Genomic DNA, 26,569 nt, shown 5'->3' with positions numbered 1-26,569 from the left:
AAAAACAACACAGCAAAAATTCAAAATGCCAAGCTGAAAAATCATATAATCTAAGGAGACCAGCACTGTTTGGTGCTATCTTGTCATTGTTGTTTATCAATATAAGCTTTACAAGCTATTTTTCAGGTTCTGCCTCTTAGTTACACTGAGAGAGATTGGAACTGGTAAAAATACTGGAGTAGATGTGTGTCTGATACCTGTGACTGGTTGGCTTTTGCATGCATCAGTCTGAAATGACCCACTGGATTTCCACTGCAAAGACTGAGAGCAGCCTTGGTATTGCAGCTGCAGCTTCTGTTAAGCTGGTGATTTTGGTAGAAATTCCTAGTAAGGTTTGTTTGGAGGGAAAAATACAGGATTTTATTGTTGCTTTATTGCAGTATGCCTAAGAACTTACATTTCTTGATTGGGCAGACCAGTGGAGAGTGGAACCCAAACCCAGTACTGTGCCTGCATCCATGGGGAAAAGACAGTTTAGGAATTTCATGCAAGCCAGATGACTGGCCACACTTTCCCCTAATATTCTGCCAGTACCCACAACTGTTGGATTTGGGATGGTGGAGAGAATGCACCTGTTTCATTCATTTGGTATCTGTGAACCTGTTGTCTGCAAGCTTGCCCAGTCCCTTCCTGAATGTCCTGGTCCTCTCTCCACAACTTTCTGTGCCAACAAATTCCAAATGTTCACTGTGTTCTGCATTGGCTATAAACTGATCTAATCATACCAAGCCTTCCCTCTACCTAGTATTGCAGGAATTGTGGAAGAACTATTCTATATTCACTGCCTTTGCAGTTTTTAGGCATCAGTCATATCCCTCCCAGTCATTTCCTCTCAGCCTTTCTAGGTTCTCCTTGTAAAAAAGTAGCTCCATTCTGTCAGAAGTAACTAAAGTTGATAGCTCAGCTCTCTGCCTTCTTTTACTCTGTTATGACCTTGAGATGTGGATTGTGAGTAGTGTGTGGTGCTCAGGATGTGGCTGTACCATGGGTCTAGATGCTGGCAAAATTGCCCTTCCCAGTGATGCCCAGGGTTGCTTTATTTGGCAGATGCTGTATTTTGAGGCATATTCAATCTAAAGCTTTTTTTTTTTTCCCCCAGTTAATTAAATGTCCTCTGCAATTTTTCTTTTTGCTTTATTTCAAAAATAACAATGCAATTCCATCTGTCATCGAGTCTGCTTTAAAAATTCCCAGTGCCTATAGCAAGACCAGGATTCTGCCTTAGACCTGTGGTAAAATTTATTGTTTAAGGGACATTTTTTTGGCTAGTGTTTCATTACAGGCTGGATGCTCTCAGTGCCCACCAGGATGTGTAGTGATTTACAGGCTGCACTTGACACCTTCCAGGCATATGTGAAGAGGATGCTTTGTGGTGCTTGCTCATGTGTAGTGCACACAGAGGTTCTAAAACCTGTGTGAGCTTCTAAAACCTGTGTGAGCTTCTAAAACCTGTGTGAGGTTCTAAAACCTGTATCATGTCATCACCCAGGCTGGTGATTTGCACAGATGAGAGGGGAGATCACATGTTTAAGGAATTTCTTCAAGGAACTTAAGGATTTCTGTGACTTTTTTTTTGCCACTTAAAAAATACAAGTTTTATTTAAAGCCTTAAATAAAAAAAGGTCAATTGATCTCTTGCAGATGATCAGAGCTGTCTGTGCATGGGTTTTTAACCACTCCCAAGAGTGAGGTAAAAATGTGTAAAGCCACCCTTTGACCTTGCCCCTGGGTGCCTTGAGTCCATACACAATAAATTCTGGCAGCTCAGCTGCTGAGCTGTGTTAAGAGACCTTAAATTCAATGTCTTTGAACATGTGGTGTGCTCCTAGGGAATCTCCTGTGGCCAGGCTCACCCAGTATATCAGCTATACTGGTTTGAGCTGGCCCAGCTGTGTGATGCTAGAAAGTTTAGCTGCTTCTTAAGCAGTTCCCTAAAGTGGCTACTATTTCTGCTACTGTTTTCTGGCTATATTAGTAATTTGGAAACTGGCATCTGGGCTGGAGGAAGGTAGTTTACTGTAAGGTTGAAGAGAGGGAGAAAAATCTGTAACAGGTTGAGTAACCAGGAGAAAAATAAAGAGTTATATGGAAGGAAGGCACTGATTTAAACCACTGTCCAATAGGCAGATATCTGGGGAAATTGTCCTTTCTTTCCCCCAAGGTTAGTTGAGGGCAGGAAAGTTGTGTGATGGAAGCTTTAAAAAATAGTTTTTGTAAACAGTATTAAAGAAAAGTCTCAAATTATTCTACAGACTCCTTTCACAACCTAACATTAAATTACAGCATGCAGGTGGCTTTTTAGATAAGCAATCTCCTCCTCATGGATTGCACTTCAAACTGCTTAGAAATACAATTTTAATGCTACCCTAAAGTTGCAGAGTGCTGTGAAAATTTACAAGGTATCTGTTGTAAATTAACAATATTAAGTGGAGACTTTCTGTTCACACAGAAATTATAGTTAATTTTAATTTTTATGGCACTGCTCTTGTGAAAGCACTTCTGAGGAGGTAAATTTAAAGCATGTAAAGATGATTCCACTTGCCTTCAGACCATAATCTCAGTTTACCAGGGTACTTGCAAATTCATACATCTTTTTCTTCTGTAAGTCATGTAATAAGCACTTTGTTAATCCTGCTTGTCCTTCAGGGTGGTCCAGAGATTTTTTTCCTTTTGAACTGTTGTCTCTAACATTGCAAGAGAAGGATTCTTTGGTTGGTGGAGGAGGAGTAGGAATTGGCTTAAATCAGAGAGGAAAATCTGATCTTCAATAGGTACCACTGTGAAAGGTGGCCTAATGCCCCTTTTAGGAACTAGAACTGTTTTGATACATAGTAAGCAACAACTACTGATCCCAATTCAATGAAGATTTGCATTTTTGGTGCACTAGAAATTGCAGAGTTTAAGTCAAAACTGAGCAAAAGCTGTAGTCTGTTTCATTGAGATGTTTGTGCAGTGCTGCCAAGTACATGGTTTTTTCTTTTAAGACAGAAATGGCATCTCTTCCACACTTGTATTTTACAGCTATTCTTTTCTTTTTTTTAACTTTAACTTTTATTTTTATTTTACTCTTTTCTATTCAGTTTGGCAAAACCAACGCAGCAAAATTTTCAATATTTATGGAGATCAAAAAAACCTTCACCATCAAAAACACTCAAGGCAGGGAATAGATTCTCTCTGACACAGGATTTCTGGGCTGCAAAACTTATTTCTTGGCTGAAATGTGGCATCCTCGAATATAAGTGCTGTTTATTGGCAGAACATCTTATAGCTCAGCAGGTGTAACTAGCAGAGTTCTATTTCCTGAAATAAATTGCAGAGGAGAATGGTTCTCCAAGTGTCTGTGTGCTTTTTACTGCTGAATGATTGCTCACATCAAATGCTCAAGCTGAGGACCTATTCCAGTGGTATCAGGCTTGAGCCTCTCCTTCCTTAGCAGTTCTTGTGTTCCAGTTATAATCTTGCTGGCTGAAAAAGTCTATCCTCATTTCTCTGTGCATTTTAATTATTCCTGAAGAAGTTAATTAGGAGAATAGTTTACCATATGATTTTTAGAAATAACAACAGAGATCTTTTATAAAGTCAACATGGTGTATTTATTTAAAGTTCATTTTTGTTGTTCATTTGTAGAACAGAAACTATGTATAGGTATGCACAATCATTTGATTGCAGTAAAATTTTGAAATTATTTTAGAATGGCAAATTCACAGCAATTAATTTGTTGCTCTAGAACTCCAATTAAAAAAAAAAAAGTAATTGTTTTGGTTATGTCCACAAAATACTGTAAGTACTCAAGTTAACTTCCAGCATGTGAATATGAGCCCTGAGAATTGAGGCAATTTGCCTGTCCTGAAATCCTCAGCCTTCTCCAGGCTGATTTTGCTGTTGAATTATGTTGTACAAAACCAACTGAGTCTCTGTGAGAAAGCAGCTGCAGTGTAGACATTCCATTAGTTTAACTTAATAATTGTCCTTTTGTTTAGATAAGTTGCCTGGTTATTAGACAGTCTTCTTGATTTAGAGTTCATCCTATGCTCTGCAGAGGAAATCTGGCATGGCCAAGGGGTTCTTCTGGCCCTGCCATTCCCTCTAATTCTAAATGATTCTATCTTGTGGCATAAATGCACATAAATGTCCAGTTCTGGGCCCCTCAGTTTAGGAAGGAGATTGAGGTGCTGGAGCAGGTCCAAAGGAGGCAACTGGGCTGGTGAAGGGACTCAAGCACAGACCCTATGAGGAGAGGCTGAGGGAGCTGGGGGTGTTGAGGCTGGAGAAGAGGAGGCTCAGGGGAGACCTCATCACTCTCTACAACTCCCTGAAAGGAGGTTGGAGCCAGGGGGGGGTTGGTCTCTTTTCCCAGGCAACTCTCAGTAAGACAAGAGGGCACAAGAGGTCTCAAGTTGTGCCAGGGGAGGTTTAGGTTGGACATTAGAAAGAATTTCTTTACGGAGAGGGTGCTCAGCCATTGGAATGGGCTGCCCAGGGAAGGGGTGGATTCTCCATCCCTGGAGATATTTCAAAAGAGCCTGGATGTGGCACTCAGTGCCATGGGCTGGGAACTGCAGCGGGAGTGGATCAAGGGTTGGACTTGATGATCTCTGAGGTCCCTTCCAACCCAGCCAATTCTATGATTCTATGATTCTATATTGAGAGGATGGATGGATGGATGGATGGATGGATGGATGGATGGATGGATGGATCTCTAGTCTTGTGCTAACAGTGCCTGTGCAGGTTGGATCATGTGTCAGGCTGGTTACTTGTCCCATCACAAGACTTGGTCAGAAGTGTCTGGGGGGTGGTTGCACGTGGCTCACCGGGTGCAACACAGGGTTTTAAGTGACCAAACATGCACTTTCCCCACAGCTGCAATAGGGCACAGTCTGTTACAGGGGCAGACTCAAACCCATTGTGTGAGGAGGAGACCTGTGCTTGAATTGCAGGACTGGCACTTGGAGGAGGAACCAGGGATGTGTCATTTGAAGGTGACTGAGAAGCAGAGGGCTCCTCCATGCCATTGGCTCCCATCTTCAGCACCTTTACCTGTGCCTGTTTCTGGGGAGGAGCTGGGGGGTTGTGGGGACCTCCACTGGTGGTGCTACTGCTGGGTTGATGGGTTTTCTTTTTGTGTAAAGCTGTCAAATTTAAAAAAGAAAACCCAGCTTTTTTTTTTCACAGTATAAAGTACAGTGGATCACAGCTAAAATTCCAGCAGGCAATTTCTCCAGAAAACCTCAAAACACAGAATAGCTGGAATTCCAGGTTTCCATGTGTTTGCAGCCTTGAGAACTGATGGGTTGGACACTTTTCCTCTGGGTTGTCAGCCCCAGGAGTGCTTTGTGAGTGGAGGTTTGGAAGGCCTTATCTATCATAGCTGGGGAACAGTTGTTCCCTTGAGTGATGCTGCAGTCACCAGGTTAGATTTTGGTTTTGCAGTCATGTTCTCCAGGTGATGCAGAGGTGGTTTTGCTCCAGCTTTCAGGTGCTGGAAAGCATCTCTTCATGCATCTTATCCCAGGACACATTCCTGTCACAAGAAATGTGATGCCAGCTGCTTATCCAGCCTTACATAGAGCAGGACTGAGAGCTCTCAGCCAAGAGAGAAGGTAAATGTCTTGGCTTCTGAAGTGTAAAAATCTTTTTCCTGCTTGCCTTGAGAGTTTCTGTATGTCCCAAGCCTCTGTTAAATATCATTACTCATTACTCCAGTTCTTTCATTTAGGTTTGTTAAATAAAAAGCTCCAAATCCTAAGCATGGTTTTATCACCTCTTTTGATCATTCTTTGGATTGTTACATCTCACAGCAGCAATTTTTCAGCCAGCCACTTTTTTGAAGCTGTTGGGTAACTGACTTAAGTTGAAAATTACCTGTGTTCTCTTCAGCCTGGCTTTATTTCTGATCTCAGCTTCAGTCCTGTAATCTTGAACAGAAATCGGCAGCTCAAATAGCTGTGGTACCTTTGATATATGGAAGGGTTATCTCTTTTTCCTGGAGGAAATATTTCTATTTTCAGATATTACTTCCATCATATGGAAGACACGGAAACTTCTGTACCATTTTCTCTTGACTAGGATTGCCTGATATGCTGATTTTTGGTTCCCACTCAACCTGTTTTGTGGTCTGAGCTGAATTATTAAATATATATTAAAAAAAAAAAGAAATTCAGTACACCCTCTTTCTCTTTTCAAATATTTAGTCTTGAATTTAGGCATCCTGATATCAGTCTTGAGCATTCCAGCACATCAGTGTTTTGCTGTGGGGCAGAAGAGCACATCCCCAGAGGCTTCTGGAATCACTCCTTTTCTTCTGCCTTCCATTTCTGTCAGATGGTTTGGATTTGAAACATACCCAGAGCCTGAGTTTGTCATTCAACTTTGTTATTTGTGGTTCAGTTTGGTTTTGTTTCTTTTTTAATTTTTTCTTTTTATTTTGTTGTTTTGTGTTTGGGCTTTTTCTGGGTTTTTTGTTTGCTTGGTTTTTTCTTTTTTTTTTTTTCCTTTGGTTTTTTTTTCCCTGTATGTTTTGGTTTTTGGATTGTTTGCTTATTTTTTTCTTTTTTGCTTTTTTTTTATTTTGGTTTTTTTTGTTCTAAAAAAACTGCTTATAGAACTTGCAGATTATCTTACAAAATTAAACTGATCTGTATGTATTCATATGTGGCACAGGTGCCTGCTCCAGCTCTGTGTAAGTGCATATTTTTTAAAATGATGGTTATAGTTTCCATTACCTTACACCTGAATATAATGTTTCAAGTAGCTTATTTATTGTTTTAATTGACAGTTACTAAAAATCCTGTGTGTATTTGAAACCATTCTCAGCTCACAATGAAGTAGTTTGGTTTGTTGTTTAATGAGTTTTAAACTCATTAATCAGAATAACAATGCTGCTTGATCCCTGCTTTCATCAATGCAGGCTTCATCTGCCTACTAATGATTTTGAAATATTTGTCACAGGGTTTTATAATGGGAAAGAATTGCAAGCATAAATCTCCCTCAATCTGCTAAAACTGCCCAAATAAATTTCAACCCAGCACTGAATGGGCCCATGTGTATAAACAGAATTTTCCTGGATGTGTAAGTGACCAAAAATAGAAGTATTGGATTATTGGACAGCTTTGTTTCTACTGCAAAAAACACTTCCAGTCTTGTTGGAGGTTTTGAAGACCAAGTTTGTCAATTTGATGTAATTGGCAATTTAGAGATTCCTGAAGCTCATTCCAGAGCTTTTAGGAGTGTTAATTTTGGAGAGAATTGTCAGATATCACACTTTTCAGTGAACAATGTTTGCAGTCATGACATCAATAGTTATTCTCTTTGTTTTCTGTGTGGGTAATGTGAAGTTACTGTCCAGGTATAACAGAATAAATTATGTCTGCAGAATCTGATAAGGCCTAGGGTTACCCTTACAGAATTATGTCACTTATGGGAGTGTAAAAAATCTGCACTTCTTTTTAAGATAAACTCAGCATGATGTAAAACCTGAGTTTTCATGGCCTTGCCTGCAGTTCTTGCGTCCCTGAAGGGATCAGACCCAACCAGCACAGGGTTAGGCAGGGCAGGTCCTGTCTGACCACCCTGATCTGGTACCATTAGGGCTCCCTCCTGGGGGATGAGGATGTGGATGGAGTCTCCCTGGACTTCAGCAAAGCCTTTTGACACCATTCTTCTGGAAAAGCTGTCAGCCCAGGGCTCAGACAGGAGCACTCTGCTGGGTTAGGAACTGATGGAAGGGACACCAGGGAGTGGTGCTGAACGGTGCTGATCCAGTGGGTGTCCCCCAGGGATCAGTGCTGGGGGGACCAGCACTGTTTAATATCTTTATTGGTGATTTAGATGAGGGGATTGAGACCACCAATTAGGAAATTTGCAGGTGACACAAAGTTGGAAGGGAGTGTGGATCAGCTGGAAGGCAGGAGGGCTCTGCAGAGGGACCTGGACAGACTGGAGAGTTGGGCTGATCCCAACGGGATGAGGTTCAACAAGGCCAAGTGCCGGGTCCTGCACTTTGGCCACAACAACCCCATGGGGAGCTCCAGGCTGGGCACAGAGTGGCAGAAAGGGACCTGGGAGTCTGGATTGACAGGAAGGTGACCATGAGCCAGCAGTGTGCCCAGGTAGCCAAGAAGGCCAATGGCATCCTGGGCTGGCTCAGGAACAGCGTGGCCAGCAGGGCCAGGGAAGGGATTCTGCCCCTGTGCTCAGCCCTGGGGAGGCCACAGCTTGAGTCCTGTGTCCAGTTCTGGGCCCCTCAGCTCAGGAAGGAGATTGAGGTGCTGGAGCAGGTCCAGAGAAGAGCAAGGAGGCTGGGAAGGGATCCAGCACAAGTCCTGTGAGGAAGGGCTGAGGGAGCTGGGGGTGTTGAGGCTGGAGAAGAGGAGGCTCAGGGGAGACCTCATCACTCTCTCCAACTCCCTGAAAGGAGGTTGGAGCCAGGGGGGGGTCGGGCTCTGCTCCCAGGCAGATACCAGTAGGACAAGAGATGGGCTTAAGCTCTGCCAGGGGAGGGTTAGATTGGATATTAGGAAAAAGAAATTCTTTCTAGAGAGGGTGCAGACATTGGAATGGGCTGCCCAGGGAAGGGGTGGATTCTCCATCCCTGGAGGTTTTTAAGAAGAGCCTGGATGTGGCACTCAGTGCCATGGGCTGGGAACCACGGGGGGAGTGGATCAAGGGTTGGAGTTGATGCTCTCAGAGGTCCATTTCAACCCAAATGATTCTGGGATCTTACTGTCCATCCAAGGACTCTCTTGTGTGAGGTGATGAGTGCACACACGTGCATACCCCTGCATCAGTCCCATCCTTGTGCATTTTATATTTCCCCAATGAAAACACAGGTAGCAGCTGGGGGTGCAGAGGAGCAGAGACAACATTACAGAATGGGTGGTGGTCTGTATTCTGTAGGTTATCCCTTGTCAGGTTTTTTGGTCTTCTTCAGGGAAGGTAATATTTTGTTTTCCATGAATGCTGGGAAGATAAAGCTGGTGGGCGTCTCTCCCTAGAATTTGTCTGCACCAGTGCAATGAGATACATAAATAATTCACATTTTCTGGTTGTTAGCATTCACTGAAAATGAGGATCCATGGTAAAATAGTGAAGTTTCTAGTTAACCTCATGGAGAACATTTTCTTATACCTTTGGGGGTGGGGTGAGGATTCTCTTCTACAGTCTCATTCAGCAAGTTTTGTGTTCAGATATAGGATTTTTTAGTTTACCATCAGACATGTGGAATGGCTGATAGTCACCTGTCCTGCATGTTGTTTGATATGAGCAATAGCACAGATCCATGATTAAGCTTGGGAGTGGATGGAAGGAAAAAGATACACACACACACACACACACCAAAAAAAAGAAAGAAAAATTGGTCAAATAATGATGAAACCACAAGTGAATGGAAAATTAGATGATGTGTGTTCTTTGTGAAAAACTGGAGTTTGTCTCCATATTGAAAAAGTCATTATGCAAACACCTTCAACAATCCTGATGCTGCAGCAGTCTGTAAAGTCTTTTAAGTAGAGAGCAATATTAAAAAAAACAAGGAAAAAAAAAAAATGCACCTGGAATTTCTAATTACCACACTGGCTCTGCTCTGTTCAGAGCACTTGTTGTCCCTGGAGTGGGACATAATTTATTTTAGCTTTGCTTTGAAAGAAAAGAATTTGCCAGATGCATTGTTATTTTTTTTTAAAGAAGGAAAGAAGCAAAAATGATAAATAATGTAGAACAGAAAACTATTATCATCACATTTTAAAAGTGCATTTGCCTCCCACCTTTACCAGTGGTAAAAAGCTTGCAAGTTCAAAGACACCTTTATTTTCCTTTTTAGTGGATTGTTTTGGGATTAGGTGGTTCTGTGGTTGAAATGCAACACCAGCCCCAGAGTACTGGCTCTGTTGTAACTCACCACTTTGCTCCTTAACCCTTTAAGTCCATTTCACTTGTTTTAAAAATGAGTACCTGAGTGTCTGTACCAAACTCAGCACTGTGTATGAAAGCACTACATGGAACTCAACCAAATGAGGTAAGGAACTCAAACTGCCTGTCTGTTGTGACAGATAACACCATCTTCCAAGACTAAGACCTGTCATTCCTGTTTTCCCACTTAGAATTACTGCCTAATTATCAGCTACATTGTTTTTCCCATCTTTTTTATTTAAAACTTGACCAGGCATCATTAGTGGGGGGAAGAAAATGATAGAATGAAGCAGGGTACATCACATTGATGTTGGAGAAAGGACAATGTTGTTAATCCTCATCTTTTTTACAGCATTGTGTGGCATTATTCTGGAAAGTCCTCTGGAGGCACATATCAAATATTGATGCCTTCCTGGCTCCCTAACAGCTGAGCTTGGAGGGGACAATGACATTTTACAACTGGAGCACAGGGCAGCCAAATGCAGAAGCTGTATTGTAGTATACAAATTATATGGATGTAAAAGATCCTGAGACATTAAAATGGGGACTCAGCCATGTGCAGTTTTACAGTAAAAAGAGGGTAGAATAATCTCTCCAACTGGCTACTGATACATTTCAATACCCAGGTGTGTTGCTGGGCTCTTTGCAGTGATTTGCTTTTACCCTGGAAATTCAATGGATATTTGGATTGATTCGTCCATTTGTAAAACATTTTGACTCCACTTAGTTTTCTTCAGTGTTCTGAAAAATGTTAATTTCTTACCTCAGATGAAGCATGGAAGAAGTGAACTCAAAATGTATTTGGCCCCAAACCTGGGGACAATGAAATGAGTAGATTTGGGTGGCAGAGTTGAATTTGTCAAACAAATGGTGCTGAGTTCTCTCAGTAATATAGTGTAACTCTCTCTTATTTGTTATGACTGTTTAAAGTAGAAGTGTTTGGCAGTACTAAACACTTCTTACTTTCATCTTTGTGATATTCAGTAGGATAAGGGGAAGGTGACTCTTGGAATTGAAAATTCACTTCTGTGATGGCAATCCTTAGGGTAATAGGAATTTCATTCTTAAATTCCAAAGAAACCTCACGTTACAGGTGAGGTCTTAAAAGCAAAACACCCAGATACTCATTGCCCCTGAAAGAAATGAAGTATTTCTCAATGTGAATCAGCTTTGCTAAGAAATGCCTATCACTGGATAAAGTTTGAATAAAGAAAATGTTGGTCCTGTACAAGGTGTGAAGGTTCCCTGCAGAAGCCATACTGCAGAAGACACCTTGTTTGTAGTGGCTGAACAAGACTCAGATGTTTCACAGCTCCTACAAGCACTGTCTCTGAAAACCTACCCCAAAATTGCTCTGATGCCAGGATCTGCTAACTTCACATCCACTTGATCAGGTAGAAGTTGTGTGGAGGCATTGAACAAGCCTAGCACATGAAATGGCTATGGGTCTGTGTCTTCCACAAAATTCTGCATCCTTTTACAGGATTTTTTTTGCATCCTTTTTACAGGACTTGATCTTATTGTCTTAGGATCCCTGATTTCTATCTGAGGATTCTCCAGGCATTCCTTAAGCTTCTTGTTCTTTCTCTTGCTATTTCCAGCCAATTTTATCTGTTTAAGTCACCCAGAGGCAGTTTCTCATCTTGGTTATGCCCAGAGTGTGCTGGCAAGTATAAATTCCCTCTTCTTTCCCAGCTTAGGGATGCCATGGGTGGTGCTGAGCTCCCTCTCCAGGGTGTTATCCTCCAGGCAGCAGAGCCTGGATGTGATGTACAAAGCAGAAAGATTTCAGGTTGAGGTGCCAGAACTAATTTAGGTGACATTGGTATTTGTTGCATGCAGGCTGGCCACAGGTCAAGTAACCACATATCAGGTTGGAGCTTAGAGAAATGCAGGGCAGTTCATTTCACTTGCATCTCATTTTAATGAGAGTTTGCCTCTAGTGTTTCATTAAAGAGGAAAGAAAACCTTCCTTTCATGTGGTTTCCTAGCTAATTGCTGATTACAGGGGGATTACATAATATGATCACAAAACATGCCTCTAATTGCAGCCTTTTTCACAATAATAGACTTTGATATGAAAAAGGATTTTTAGTCCTTGGTGGATGGTGTGCAAATTTAGATGCTGTGCATTTAACAATGTGTGTATGGCTTAGCCTACTTCAAGAAATAAAATCAAAAAATCAGTGTTCTGCATTCCTAACACAAAACTATTTTGCTTTTTGTTCTTCTTTTCAGGAACCCTGGGATGCACAACACATTCCAGCACTATTCTCTGCTTTCTGTGGTCTGCTAGTTGCACTTTCTTATCACCTCAGCAGACAAAGCAGTGACCCATCTGTACTGATGTAAGTTATTTGTTGATTATTTATTGATTATTTATTGTTTTTTAACATGTTATTTATTGATTGCTCTGTACAGCACAACATCAGAGTGATGCCTGGTTTTCAGAACCACAGGGACTGTCTCTGTGGTTGTGAGGCAGAAATTCCTCCCTGTGTCTGCCTGCTTGTGGTCAGTCCTGTAAATAAATGAAGTGCTGCAGTCAGATTGCCAGTGATGCTCTTTGAAGAGCAGAACCCAAACTCTCTGAAGCAGATTCCACCCTCTGGGAAACTCTGTGCTGGCTGTGTTGAGAACAGGGATTTAGCTCAAGGGGCTCTCAGGCAGTTGTAGATGGTAGGGTGGGTAGTCCCATGGCAAGGAGAAAGGATGCTGAACATGCTGGGAGGATGGCTCAATTCCAGCTCTTGGTGAGGGTCACTCTCAGCAGGCTGTGCCTTTCTGTTTAACTCCTTCCTTTTCTCCTCTGACACAGTCTGCTAGAGGGAGCTGAGGGAAAGCAGTGTGTATTAAGAGCTGACATTGCAAGAGGGAGATCCAGGGGAGAAGTTCCTGCAGGCTGAGGTGGTGTGAGACCCATAAAGCCATAGCTCAGAGGCAGCAGACAGGAGCTCTTCTGGGGGAAAACTGCTGTGTGGCTGTCATGGTGGTTCACAAGCAGCTGGGCATCCACATCTGTGGCTGTGGAGGCAAAAAAGTGGGATTTGTACAAATGAAACCCAAGTCTTCCCCTTTGATTCACAAGATGTGTGTGTCTTGAAGGGAGGGTCTCAAGTATATGAAGGTTGTAGTAAGCATATGGTAAGTCAGGGGGTTTGGGAGCACAGTTTTGTAGAGAAGGAGAAATAAGGGGGAAGTGGAAGGCTTTTTAGGCCATTCAAGGTTATAACTGAGGATTAAAACTAGGGAAAATGCGAAGAATTAAGATGAGGAAGGAAAATATCCAGGGTGCTATCAGACAATCGGCATCCCAATAAATCGTACTGAAGAGTTGAGAAATTCATTCTGCACCATCCAGAAGATTTAAGGGATCTGATATTTATACATTATTAGGTTCTGAAGCAGCAGGAACTGCTTCCCTCTGTTTTCATTAACTTTATCCAAAGCCCACCCTGTCTGGCACTGATGTCAATTAGACCTGGATCACTCTGTGCAGCCTGAGGTTCATCAGCCCTTGCAGGATGGAACTGAGGTATGGAAGGAGATGAAGCTGGATGCTGGATTAGGGAGAATTGTTTAGCCTTGGTGTAAAGTACACACAGGTAAATTGAAAATTAGCATGGCACTCTATCAATTTTTAAAGTAATTTAAGTGCATTTTTCTCTCCCACTCCCCAGGGAAGGCCACACCAGTTCATTAACTTCTCTGGTAGAACTGGTCTTTCCTTAAGACTTTTGTTTTAAGAAAGCAATCATAAGCAATTAAATTAATTTTAACTTTTAAATCCAACTACCAATTTTATAACATTCTAATCAAATCTTCAGCAGCTGAAATGGTTTTTAAATCTGAAGATTAGGAATACGTGTGCAGCAACAATCATGTTTATTGGGCAATCATGATAAAAATGTATAATCTTTAAAAAAAATATTATAACTCTTTTTTAAACAGCTCAGAACTTAATTAAAGGAAGTTAAGGAGATTGGATACAGTATTTAAGGCCTGGCCTGTGGCATAAACTTCAAGATGTGAAGGAGAAAGTATGTAAATCTTTTACTAAGGATTAATATACAGTTTGTACAGACATAGCTTCTTTGGCCTTTCTTATGTGGGTCTGAACAGCTCATGTACTGATTTCAGCTTAGCTGAAACATTTGAGGGCATGAATACAGCCATACCCTCTGAACTCATTCATCTAAATGAGTTACATGAGTTGGACTTGAGGGAATAATTAACATTTTGACAAGGATGTTCTGCTCTGATCACAGGTAGGGCTGGTTTGTGTCAGTCTCTGGCTGTACAGAGATGAGATAGATGGATGATAGCCACTGCATACATGAGGGATATCAGAGGCTCTTCCTCCTCCTCTGCCCCCAAATACCTGTTGGACATATTCAGAAGTACACTAACTAGGATTTTTATTGTATTTTTTTAACAGATCTCTTATTCAAGGCAAATATGTCCCTCACTTTCTACGTCAACAATTTGAAGATTCATCATCAGATCCTCTCCCAGAAAAGATGAGAGAATCAGTGGTAAGAGCTTTTCTTTTACTGCTTTCTGCTCAAAGCCATTTTCTGCTTCATTTAAATATGGGCAGATACTAAAATACTCTCATTTAGTAATTTAAAATATTTAAATTATTAAAAGCACAGACAATGGAAGGATGTATACCTTGCTTCTTAAAATCATCATGTGGGAAATTTTGGGTCTTTCCAGTGAGGCCAAAAGGTAGGAAGAGGATATTTCTGTTTTCCTTTCTGAGGGATTTCTTCAAAGAACTCAGCAACGTTGATTCTGTGATGTAGTTGACAGGAAATATGCTCTTAAAGTATGGGGAATGGGGCAGCTCCTCCTGGTAGTCAGAGTGTGTGCCAGGAATCTGATGCACTGACAGTTTCCATGTGGTTCAGAAAATTCAGAGAGCAGGGAGGTCTGCAGTGGGACTGGCAAACAGAGGACTTCACTTCTCTTCACCATGCCTTTTTTTTGTATTTTTTTAAGAGGGATTCTCAGCACATTTTGCCTTCCAGCATGTACCTGCTTTGGGGGATTCAATTCCTTCTCTGCACTGTACATTTGATATTCCATGCTGCTACAGCTGATTTTAAACAGAGGTTGCTCTCCTTCAGTCTTGCTGGTGCTTGCTGGTTCTTTGTTTTTATTTTTAATTTTTTTTTTTTTTGGCTTCCCTCTATCTGTATAAAACCATAAGCAAATGTGTTTGCTTACTATGTCAATGAGTAGTGCTAATTCTTCCACACTGGGAGATCTCTTGAAGGAAGAGAGGGCAATTTCTGATTGATGTAGGCTTTTTGTCTGAGCTCTGTGTTAGCTGGTGCCTCTGTCTCAATGAAACACCCAGCACTTTGCCAGGAGGCTCCCAGGGCTGTGGCTAATGGAGCAAGTTGGGAAGAATTGAGGCAGGAGAAAACCCATGTCAAGCAAGCCACAGTCTCTGCTGACTTGCATCAAGTTTAAATACCTTCCAGAAATTCTCCAAGGGGATTTCCAAACTGATGGGAAACGGGGTGAAACAATATCTCAGTTTTTGAAGGAAAATCTGTGGTGGTAGCTTGTATTTTTTTTCCTCTTGGAGTGCTCCTCAGTGAGAAGAGTATTCCTTGCTCCCTGCCAGTGGGAAGAGATGGGAGGATACAACCCCACAGCCAGCCTGGCCCTGCTCTATTTGCAGACATGTGCAGCCATTTGCATAAAACCTGTTTTAATCAGAAATTCTGAGACATACAGAACCCCATCACCTCCTCAAGGAGCTGAGAGCAAGCGAGGTCAACACTGAAAATTAATGTGTTGTATTCTGTAGTGGCTTTGCATTGATGTTAGGAATAATAAATACAGCATCTTTAATATTTAGTTACATGACCCTAACTATTTTCCTTTGCTTGAATAGCTGTGTAAGAATTGCCAGCTTTGGAAGCCTGAATTATAAAGCAGCTGTGATGGATAATTGACCATTCAGCTCTGAGAATGGAGCTTCCTACCATTATAATTAATTTCTATAGGCATCCACATGGCTGATTACTAGATTAACCAGTGGCCTGAGGGTGCTAATGTGTTACATTCAAACCCAGCTTTCTTTCTGTCCTTTAATGCAAACATTTAGATAGCTAGTAAAAGGATTTAGAGCAAAGCTTCAAAAGCATAATTGAAAATAATAATTTTTTAAAAGCATCATTATAGTGTATTCTGCTTGTAAAATCTCTGAAGCATCTCATGTAGCAGTGTTGGGTTGGGATTTTTTTTTTCTTTTTTCCTTGAGTGGAGAGAAAAATAACACCTGCTTTCAGCCCAAACTGTGATTATCTCTCACTACAGAGATATTAACTGTGATCAGAGCTTAACTTTTCTGCATTGGACCAATTTACATGAAGGGCTTGAACATCACATCCTAGGACTACTCAGCATCCAGTTCATAAGTGGGAATGGAATACAATGGAATACAAAATCCTGCTGTAGATGGTTGGGTCTGAATGGAGGACAGGGAACAGGGTTGTGTTCAAGGTAGGCTGATGCCCTCAGCAGGAGGGGTGGAAGCTGCAGATCCATCTCTAGCAGCCTGTTGCAAAACTCAGCTGGGAAAGAGCTGTTCTTTTGGGGGTACAGGCTCCTGAGCAGCTTGGGAAAGGGAAGGACAGTGGTGATGGCTTGAGAATTCAGCTAAATAGGATTGCAGCTTCCTGGTACAAAGGAAAATTACTTTTTGAGCCTGAAGACTTTTTTTTTTTTTTGTCCTGCTGAATTTCAAAGGCCTGCTGCACTCAGTGGAAGTGCTGATGCTTCTGACCTTTTACTAAGAAGTATCTTTCATAACAGGGAGTGATAGGCAGACTAAATATAGTGGTTTCTACCAGCTACTCCTGCAATTCCCAACCCTTCTATTATTCACTTGTTCTGCTTGCTTCCCTCCTATCTCCCTTATCCGTAGCTTTGCCATCCCAGCATTATTTTAGTTTTATTTCTTTTTCTCTGAGGTGATACATGAAGACTTCCTAGATTGCAGCACCAGGAAACTGGATGAGCTTATAATTCTAACAGAAGTGTTGCATTTCCCATGGTATTTCTAGATTGCTTTGAATTCAAGCCTAAGCCAGTTTCTAAACCAAGATCTACAAACAGTTACTCATCTATAACTTAGTAGTAGTATTCAACAATGAAGTTAAGTGCCCCTCTCATAAATCTAAGGCAAGGTTTTAATTTACTCACAAACACATTTGGGTGACCTCTGAAGTACAAATCAGAAAACTGCACAGCTCCCAAGCCATCTGGTTTATTTGTTTACTAAGGATCACATTTTAATCACAGGAAAAGAGGCTGGAAAGACAGTGATATTTCCCAATCTTTAGAAACAAAAGTATTCCTACCATAATTATTCCTATCATCTCTATGTAAATGGAGACTTGTCCTTTCATTATCATGAAAAGGCCTTGTCTGAAATCCCTAAAATCTTGCTGAAATTTGGCTTCTGATACAGAGAATCAGAGGCTGGGACGTATCACTTAAACACAGTAAATGTTTTAATTTTGTGTCTCTGGAGTCACTACAAAAAAGCCTGAGTCATGTCAGGAAGGGGAAAGAAAGTAAATCTGAAGAAATTTTAATGCTTGCAAATAGGAAATGGAACCAGGGTTTTGATTCCCCAAAATAAAAAAGTCATAATGTGTACAAGAGTTATATTCCTTAAACAGAATCAGACTCAGCATGGAAATGTATTGCTTTCATTTCTCCAATCTTAAAATTACATTGTTGAAAAATGTAATTTAAAATTAGACATTATGAATTTAAATGTGATTACTTTGACAAACCTGGAGTGAGAAGAAATAGTCCCTCAAAGCAGAGTGGAAAGAATACTTCTGTATCTGGGAATGCTGATTAGCCTTATCACAACACAGACTGTGAGTAATTGAGAACAGAGTCATTTACTTTGGTTAAAATAATATGGGATTGCTAATTTTGTATAAAATTGTTTTCACAGAAAGAAATTTTGAAGTCGGATCTCATTGTCTGCACAGTGGCTGCTGTTCTGTCTTTTGCTGTCAGTGCCAGTACTGTGTTTCTGTCATTAAGGGTGTGTATTTGTCCTTTTTTATTATTTATTTTTTTTCCCCTAAAGTATTGCCTCTTTTATGCAAAACCACAGGGTGCTTTAACTGGAAAGAATAGAGATTGTGGAAAGAGAAGTTGGTGAGAATGTATTTACTGGTTAAAACCTTTTTTTTTATGCACAAGGCAGTTAGTTAATTAGGTATTTGTATTAATTTCAGTGCTACTTATTTAACCTCTCCTTAAAAAAGCTGAGGATATGCACAAGGATATGGAACCTTGGAGAAAGCATTAATTAGGCTGATCACTTGTCTTTTGTTCTTCAGTTATGGAAGAAAAAAAATGGTTAATTGTATGTGCAAAATATATATTTTAAAATCTACATCCACCTGTCGAGGCAGGAAGCTTGAACATAAGAATAAAAAAAATCATTGCACAAGAATCTAATTATACAAACTGTGAAAAAAATGTTAAAAATAAGTTTTCTGCAAAAATGCAAATTATGTGTGTTTTGTTTTTGGTTTTGTTTTTTTTTTTTTTGGCCCAGCCATTCCTCAGCATTGTCCTGTTTGCTCTAGCATGGACTGTGGGATTTGTAACCCACTACCTGCTCCCTCAGCTCCGCAAACATCACCCCTGGCTCTGGATCTCCCACCCCATACTGAAAAGCAAAGAGCACCAGCAAAGGGAAGTCAGAGGTTTGTAAGAAAATCTTTTCTAAACGATGGATGCAATGACTTGCAGCTTGTCTTGATTTTAGAAAAAAAAATGGATCCCCACAAGTCTATGGGACCAGATGGGATCCACCCAAGGGTGATGAGGGAACTCATGAGGGATGATGAGGGAGCTCACCAAGCCTCTTTCTGTCATCTACCAACAGTCCTGGCTCACTGGGGACATCCCAGATGATTGGAAGTGGGGGAATGTCACGCCAATCCACAAAAAGGGCGGGAAGGAGAACCTGGAAAACTCCAGGCCCGTCAGCCTGACCTCAGTGCCTGGCAGGGTTATGGAACAGATCATCCTGGGGGCAATCACACAGCACCTGCAGGATGGGCAAGGGATCAGACCCAGCCAGCACGGGGTTAGGAAGGGCAGGTCCTGTCTGACCAACCTGATCTCCTTTTATGATCAGGGGACTGCCTGGGGGATGAGGGGAAGGCTGTGGATGTGCTCTACCTGGACTTCAGCAAGGCCTTCAACACCGTCTCCCACAGCATTCTCCTGAAAAAGCTGTCAGGCCACAGCTTGGACAGGGGCATCTGTGCTGGGTTAGGAACTGGCTGGAGGGCCGGGCCCAGAGAGTGGTGCTGAATGGGGCTGCATCAAAATGGCAGCCGTGGTGTCCCTCAGGGATCAGTGTTGGGCCCAGTTCTGTTCAATATCTTTATTGATGATTTGGATGAGGGGATTGAGTCCATGATCAGCAAGTTTGCAGATGACACTAAGCTGGGGGGAAGTGTGGATCAGCTGGAAGGCAGGAGGGCTCTGCAGAGGGACCTGGACAGACTGGAGAGTTGGGCTGATTCCAACGGGATGAGGTTCAACAAGGCCAAGTGCTGGGTCCTGCACTTTGGCCACAACAACCCCATGGGGAGCTCCAGGCTGGGCACAGAGTGGCTGAGAGCAGCCAGACAGAGAGGGACCTGGGAGTCTGGATTGACAGGAAGGTGACCATGAGCCAGCAGTGTGCCCAGGTAGCCAAGAAGGCCAATGGCATCCTGGGCTGGCTCAGGAACAGCGTGGCCAGCAGGTCCAGGGAAGGGATTCTGCCCCTGTGCTCAGCCCTGGGGAGGCCACAGCTTGAGTCCTGTGTCCAGTTCTGGGCCCCTCAGCTCAGGAAGGAGATTGAGGTGCTGGAGCAGGTCCAGAGAAGAGCAAGGAGACTGTGAAGGGATCCAGCACAAGTCCTGTGAGGAAGGGCTGAGGGAGCTGGGGGTGTTGAGGCTGGAGAAGAGGAGGCTCAGGGGAGACCTCATCACTCTCTACAACTCCCTGAAAGGAGGTTGGAGCCAGGGGGGGGTTGGGCTCTTTTCCCAGGCAACTCTCAGCAAGACAAGAGGGCACAAGAGGTCTCAAGTTGTGCCAGGGGAGGTTTAGGTTGGACATGAGAAAGAATTTCTTTCTGGAGAGGGTGCTCAGCCATTGGAATGGGCTGCCCAGGGAAGGGGTGGATTCTCCATCCCTGGAGATATTTCAAAAGAGCCTGGATGTGGCACTCAGTGCCATGGGCTGGGAACTGCAGCGGGAGTGGATCAAGGGTTGGACTTGATGAGCTCTGAGGTCCCTTCCAACCCAGCCAATTCTATGATTCTATGATTATGCTTTATATTTCCCTTTTTTGAATAGCATGCCTAGCCCATCATTTCCGTTTCCCATGCCCTCTAGTATTCAAATATATGTCCCCAAAATGGCAAAAAAGAGACGTTAATAAGATGCCACCTGAATCTTTTCTTCTCAGGGCTAAGCATTCCCAGCTTTCTCTGCCTCCCGTCCTGTCTCTAAGTCATCTTACTGACCTTAAGTGACATTTCATGAGCCATCACCTGATCTGCCTTTTGCTGTTACATTACAGTTGCTTGATTTCTTGCTTGGTATGCTAGAGTTCTTGCTTAATACATTGGCACTTTATATAATTCAAAAACTTAAATGGTTGATGAAACTGAGGCAGAATTTTTTCTTTTTTCTGAAACAGAACTATTATTTGAACAGCATGGGTAGAGCAACTTAAAATTCTAATTTCTATCACAGCACTCTTAGTGAAACATTAAACTTGAAAGGAACTGTGAATTTTTCTTCAAGAAAAATTCTTTGTTTGCTAATGCCCACTGGCTTCAGCAGGCAGTGTGCCCTGTTAAATGGGAGAGTCAGTAAATATTTTAGTATTCTGAAGTCTGATTCCTGATACAGTTATTTCTGAAAGCAGGCAGTGTATTTTGAGGAGCACAGATTTTTTGGGTGGGTTTTTTTGTTTTGATTTTTTTTTTTTCCCCCTCAGCTCTCATCTTGCCTTTGCTACCAGCCAGAAGCTTGCTTCTCATTTCTTGATGGATCCTGTGTCTTTATCATTCTCAGTCTATGTTCCTGAGGTTTTTGAAGGCAGCAGTGTCAGAACACTGCCAAGGGACTTTAGTCTGGTCTTTAACCATACAACAAATGAGTTCAGATGGCTCTCTGCAAAACCATACATTAAGGATTTAAACCTTCTGTTAAAAAATATAAAAAAAAAATAAATAATGTCTTTCAAAATTATTACTTCCCAACAAGGTTTAAGCATGAAAAAAGTACCCAAGAGATCTGATTGAAGTCTGCCTTTTAACTTTTACTGAAATATTCTAAAGGAATTATAGTAGAAATATACATCTTATTTGGGATCATGCCCAACAGAGAACACTGAGGGCTTCCTTTCTCTGGTAATCAGTAGTTCTGATGAATACCAGTTTTATTGTTTGTTACAATGCTTAATGATAAATTACTAGTGTAGGATTTCTTTCCTTGTGCTGATTAAGTGTGTCTTCATTTGTCAGAAAACTTTGTTTTCCATACTGCAGTGACTCAGCTTTTTGAAAAGGTCAGGGGTAGAGATCTGCCAGATTGATGGGGTTAACTTTGTGGTTCCAGCAGGATTTCCTATGCTACCTGTTGTGGGTATCAGGCTTTTTTTCTGTCTTTTGCAGTCCTCATTTTATATGTGGTATATATGCAATGTATCTGGTGTTGTGTGTTAAAATAAAAAAAAAGTAAATATATATATATATTTATTTATTTCAGTCCCTTAGGCTGCTGCATTGACTTTTTGTCATGTTCTGAGATGAGACAGGCTGAGGAAAAGGTTGTGTAATCTCTTTGATAGATATGTCTGACAGACTGTCTTCTTTCTTTTACCCTGTAAGAAAAATGTAGGAGCCAAACCTAAAGCTTCCCTGTTTGTATAGAAGAGAAGCTTGGAAAAGGGCAGTATCCTGTACTTGTCAAGCATGGGCAGTGAAAGGACAAGTACACAAAATAAAATGTTTGTGAGGAGCTTTTACTTCATAGAATTTCATTAACAGCTTCCTATTTTTTTCCTATATTTTTTTTTCTTTGCTTTGTGGGGAGGAATGATTTCATTACCAGCTGCTTGTCTAATTGCAAGCAAAGTCCTCAGGTTTATTCCTGGTTTTGTTTCATAGGCTTTAGGTGAGCTGTTGAAACCTTCAGACCTTCCTCAGAGTAACAATTGTCAGACCAGTTCTCATGATGTCCGTGGAAGATAACTCATTTATTACTTTTCATTATTTTGCCTGACTGCAGGAAGAAACACTGAGGTCAGGATGTGTGAGCTGATGGTATAAAAGATTTGTAGAAAGTCATAAAATCATAGAATGGTTTGGGTTGGAAGGGACCTTAAAGATCATCTAGTTCCAACCTCCCTGCCATGGGCAAATTCATGCAGGATTGAGTAAGAAAGAAGCCCTGAACCACTAGAGACTATTTTGTCATCTTTCTTCCTCATCACTGCTTTTATACCCCACAGATTCAAGTTCTTTAATTATCCACATCTTTCCCTGGGACTTTTCTGAATGTGAGCTTTTGTTTTCTGTTGCCATTGCCTGCTCACGTTGCTCTCAGCTCCTGCACCTCCCTTCTGCTTGGTCTGCTTGATGTGCCCATCTCTGTTCAGACTTTGGGCAGCCTGATGAAATATTTGAGTGAAGCTCCAAGAGCAATTTGTAGTTCAGGAAGGAAGAGATGGGAACAGAGAATAACAGGTTCCAAAATTGACATTTCACTGTGCCTGTGAGCTTACAGGAGCTGGCCTTTAGGTAATAAGAGGAGGAAATATTTTTACATTATAACAAGGAAAAATCCATCATATTTTCTGAAGGCAGATTTTTGCAGGAGCATTGCCTTAGCTTAAGACACTGGCAAAGCATGATTTAAATGTAATTTGGAAAGATTGCTTTTAGATCTTTGAGCATATTCCGTGTGCAGCTGTGCCTGTAGAACATCCAGCTCTGTTGATTCAGTGTGTCTGCTTTGCCTGTCATTGCAAAGGTCTGTTTGGGAAGGTGAGATGTGTGTTAATAATGATTTTCATTTCTGCAGGGGAGAGTATTGGAGCTTCAGGAGCTGGCATTGTTATTTCTGAGTCAATATCAAGTTTTGCCCTTTTGTGTTCAGCGTTTTTCCAATAACCTTGTCTAGCTCAGCTCAGCTGAGAATAAAGACATTATTTTTTTTTCTGTACACAAGTGTTTCTGCAATCAGTTCACCTGAGTTCTCATAACAGTTGAATTGCCCAAAGCATTCAGATCTTGTTTAATACTAATATTAAGCACTGTGATGTTGTTAAAAAAATCTACTGCAAAAAAAAAAAAAAAAAAGATTAGTTACTGATGAATGATGTGATCCTGGCAGGTATGATTTACAATGGCTGTTTAAGTGCTTTGAGAAACATCTTTGACAGTTTCTAGCTCCTGTTAATTTTTCAGTCTTCAGACCTCAAAGGATATTTCATTTGTCAATTAGGTCAGTGATACTTTGCAATATCTAATGAACAGTGTTTTGCTACTGTAGGATGGAGAAGGAAAGGCAAGAAGTTCAAATGAGTTTCTAGGTCACCCACAAGGTCAGTGCTAGAGCTTGGGAGGGCATGTCCAGAGTCATTGCATTACTAAAAGTGCTACTTAATATGGTGATGAGTAACTGGATTATCTAGAAAGTACTTCTCTTGGGTGCAGCTATAAGCAGGTACTTTCTAAATTCAGAGAACAAAATGATTTCTCTATAGCAAAAGAATTACAAAATCTGTTGTTTCATGAATTGGTTGGTTATATTTATTCATGTGAACTAACTCGTTTCTTCTGCAGTGTTGCAGTGCAAAAAAATGCTGATAATTTGATGAAATGATCTGTTATCTGAATTTCTATTTCAGATGCTGCTCATTTGATGTGGTTTGAAAGGCTCTATGTGTGGCTTCAGTGCTTTGAAAAATACATTTTGTATCCAGCTATAATACTGAATGCCCTCACCATTGATGCTTTCTCAATTAGTAAATACAAGAAGCTTGGTACACAGTAAGTAGATTATAGCTCAAAGCATATGATTACTGGAATATTTCAGTTTACACTAAAGACTGAGAAAATCTATTTTTTTGAAGCCTGCTTGTCACAGTTGGCTCTCGTGCATTGTTAGTTGTGTATACAATAATCATTGGCTTTGCTGAAATAAAAATATAAAACCACCTTGGCACATGCTAAGACATCTCTCCAGTGAGAGACAGAGAAATTAAAAGATTAAAGAGCTATATATAGATATATATGGAATGTCTAAATGTCAATTAACAGCAAGATGCACTGTACCAGGCTGCAGGTGTCTGATAGGTATAAACACAGTGGGGTAACTAGAATTAATCAGATGGAAATGAGAAAGCTAGGCTGGATATCAGGAAACATTTCCTAACTGAGGATTTTTAAGACTGTAATGTAGCCTCCCAGAGGAGTTATTGGAAGCTTCACCACAGAAATCTTTTAAAGCAAGACTGAATAAAGCCTCCAGTGGTGTAGAAGGGTGGGTTGTCCTGCATTACTTCCAAATTTTTCCAGAGTCTGATATCTGTGACACTGAGCAGAACTGGTGATGCTGATCCATGGTATCACAATCTCATGCTTGTACACAGCCTTTTATGGTCAATATTTTGCTCACTGACTTGCCTGCTGCAGATCTCCAGCTGCCTTGGTGACTGCAGGATCCCCAGTGAGCAGTTTCTGCAGCCTCTTTATCAGGATGACAGTGATGCAGATGATAAAAACAAAGAAGCAGAAAGGAAGGTTCCAGTAGAAGGAAAAACTGCTGGAGGAAGGGAAGCTCTTCAGTGTTAATAATAATTTGGTTTCTTAAGTTTAAATATTAGTTAAAGAACTCTGCTGTAAATATTACATGTTAATTTTTCTTTAGCCTGTGTAGTCCCCCATTGACTTTTTTCCCCCAGGCATTTGGGAGATGCTAAGGCCAAGGTGCTTCAGGAGTTTGGGTGGATTGTCCAGGGTGAAACTGAGTTCACAGTCATTCCCTCTGTTTGGTTCTGCAAGGCTGGGAGGACTAAAAAGTGTTCAAAATGTCATTTGTCACTGGTAAGCAGACGTGACTGAAAACATGCACAGAGCAAATACCTAGGGTTGGGAAGGTGCTATTTTTACACAGTTGTTCCTCCAAGCTAGATTGCACTTTAAAGTATCACCTCCCTCAAGTGTTTGGTAGTGAGTTAGTCCCCCAGAAACCTTGATTAAAGAAAGTAATTACATTTGTCTGCCTCTGATTGTTTGGCCTGTAGGGGAAATACCATGGCAGCCCTTTTCCTACCCACCCCCTCTGTGTCTGTGTGATCACCTTGGATTTAAAACTTGCATTTTCTCCTTTTTCTTGTAACTGAGGTTACAGCAACACTCCAAATATCCCAGTATCCTCTTTGATACCTTTTCCCTACAGCTGCCACCAAAATCCCTCACACAAAACATTCATCCTCTGACCCTGCCTCTTTCTCCTCAAATCTAGAAACCTGGGATCCTGGATTTTCCTTGCTTCTTCCATATATGCAGTGCTATTGGCAGTTTTACTTTATCTGTTTCAATACAAATATACCCATTTTCTCTTGTTGGAGCATTTCTTAGCTGCTTACTGCCCAAGGACCAAGGCTTTATCATAATCTCATTGCACAGCTCCTCCAGTCTGTTATCCATATGCCCAGCCTGCATCAGCTCTGCATCCTTCTTGAGTTGCCTGTATTCCTCCTGTGTTTCTTTAATCATTTTTTTCAGTTCCTCAGAGAAGAGAAGGCTTCACTCTCTTCCTGTTTGTCTGAAGGAGGTGATAGATTTTGGGTGATTTTTCCCAATTTGAGCATGTGGTGATTGTTTTCTTTTTAAGAAGCTTCATCTTGCTTTGTGATTTAAAGGACTGAAGCAGTTTGCTTCTTCAGGAGGCAAATCACCTCCTTCACAGTCAGGAGTTTGCCTGAGCTTTCCAGCCCCTGATGTGCTGGTTATTAATGGTTATTAATGGGACCCATGCTGATGAGTTGCAAAGCCCACCCGTGTTACCTGCCAGAGGCTTCAGAAAGAAGCCCCTCTTCTCTCCCTCTCTTTCCTTCTCTCTGCTGGGTGTTAAGACCCCAGGAAAAGCATCTTCTGTGGCAGTATTTTTAAAGAAGAAGGATAATGAGCAAATTATTTTGTTACCCCTGAGAGCATTCCTTTACAAAGTGTCTGTTTTTACTGAGTTCTTCCTCATATTAAGAGATCCACTGTGGGAAAAAGTCTTCCTCTGCACTATGGTCTGTAAGATTTCTGTGTGAAAATTGCTTCATGTTGCAAGAATTTTCTTCACTCTGAGTAAACTCCATCCAGTTCATACAGGACACACTATGATGGCTTCTGTTGCCCTCAGAATCTGTTTAGCTTGGTCGCTAGGTTTTAATTCAAAAGTCTGTAGCAAATTGAAAAGAACAGCTTTGACAAGGTGAGAAAAAAAGGTCAGCTTGGCATTTAATTCCAACAGTGATGTCCTGGTGATCCTGTAGTAGAATAACCTGCACTCAAATAAAGTTGCATCTGCACTACAG

At 41.3% G+C, this 26,569-nt stretch overlaps 1 protein-coding gene across 1 annotated transcript in view; it reads left to right on the top strand.

Moving 5' to 3' along the window:
* The window catches only part of PCNX2 (pecanex 2), a 147,816-nt gene that overhangs the window by 51,104 nt on the left and 70,143 nt on the right, over positions 1-26,569 (top strand). Inside the window, exons 16-20 of the mRNA XM_071738991.1 lie at positions 12,145-12,254; positions 14,345-14,441; positions 17,900-17,992; positions 18,515-18,665; positions 23,885-24,026. Of these exons, the coding sequence (XP_071595092.1) occupies positions 12,145-12,254; positions 14,345-14,441; positions 17,900-17,992; positions 18,515-18,665; positions 23,885-24,026 (593 nt within the window). The remainder of the gene's footprint in view (positions 1-12,144; positions 12,255-14,344; positions 14,442-17,899; positions 17,993-18,514; positions 18,666-23,884; positions 24,027-26,569) is intronic.

This window comes from Heliangelus exortis, chromosome 3, assembly GCF_036169615.1.
Source record: "Heliangelus exortis chromosome 3, bHelExo1.hap1, whole genome shotgun sequence".
Lineage (NCBI taxonomy): Eukaryota > Metazoa > Chordata > Aves > Apodiformes > Trochilidae > Heliangelus > Heliangelus exortis.
The sequence above is the reverse complement of the archived record's forward strand: the minus strand, read 5'-3'. Positions and strand labels throughout refer to the sequence as shown.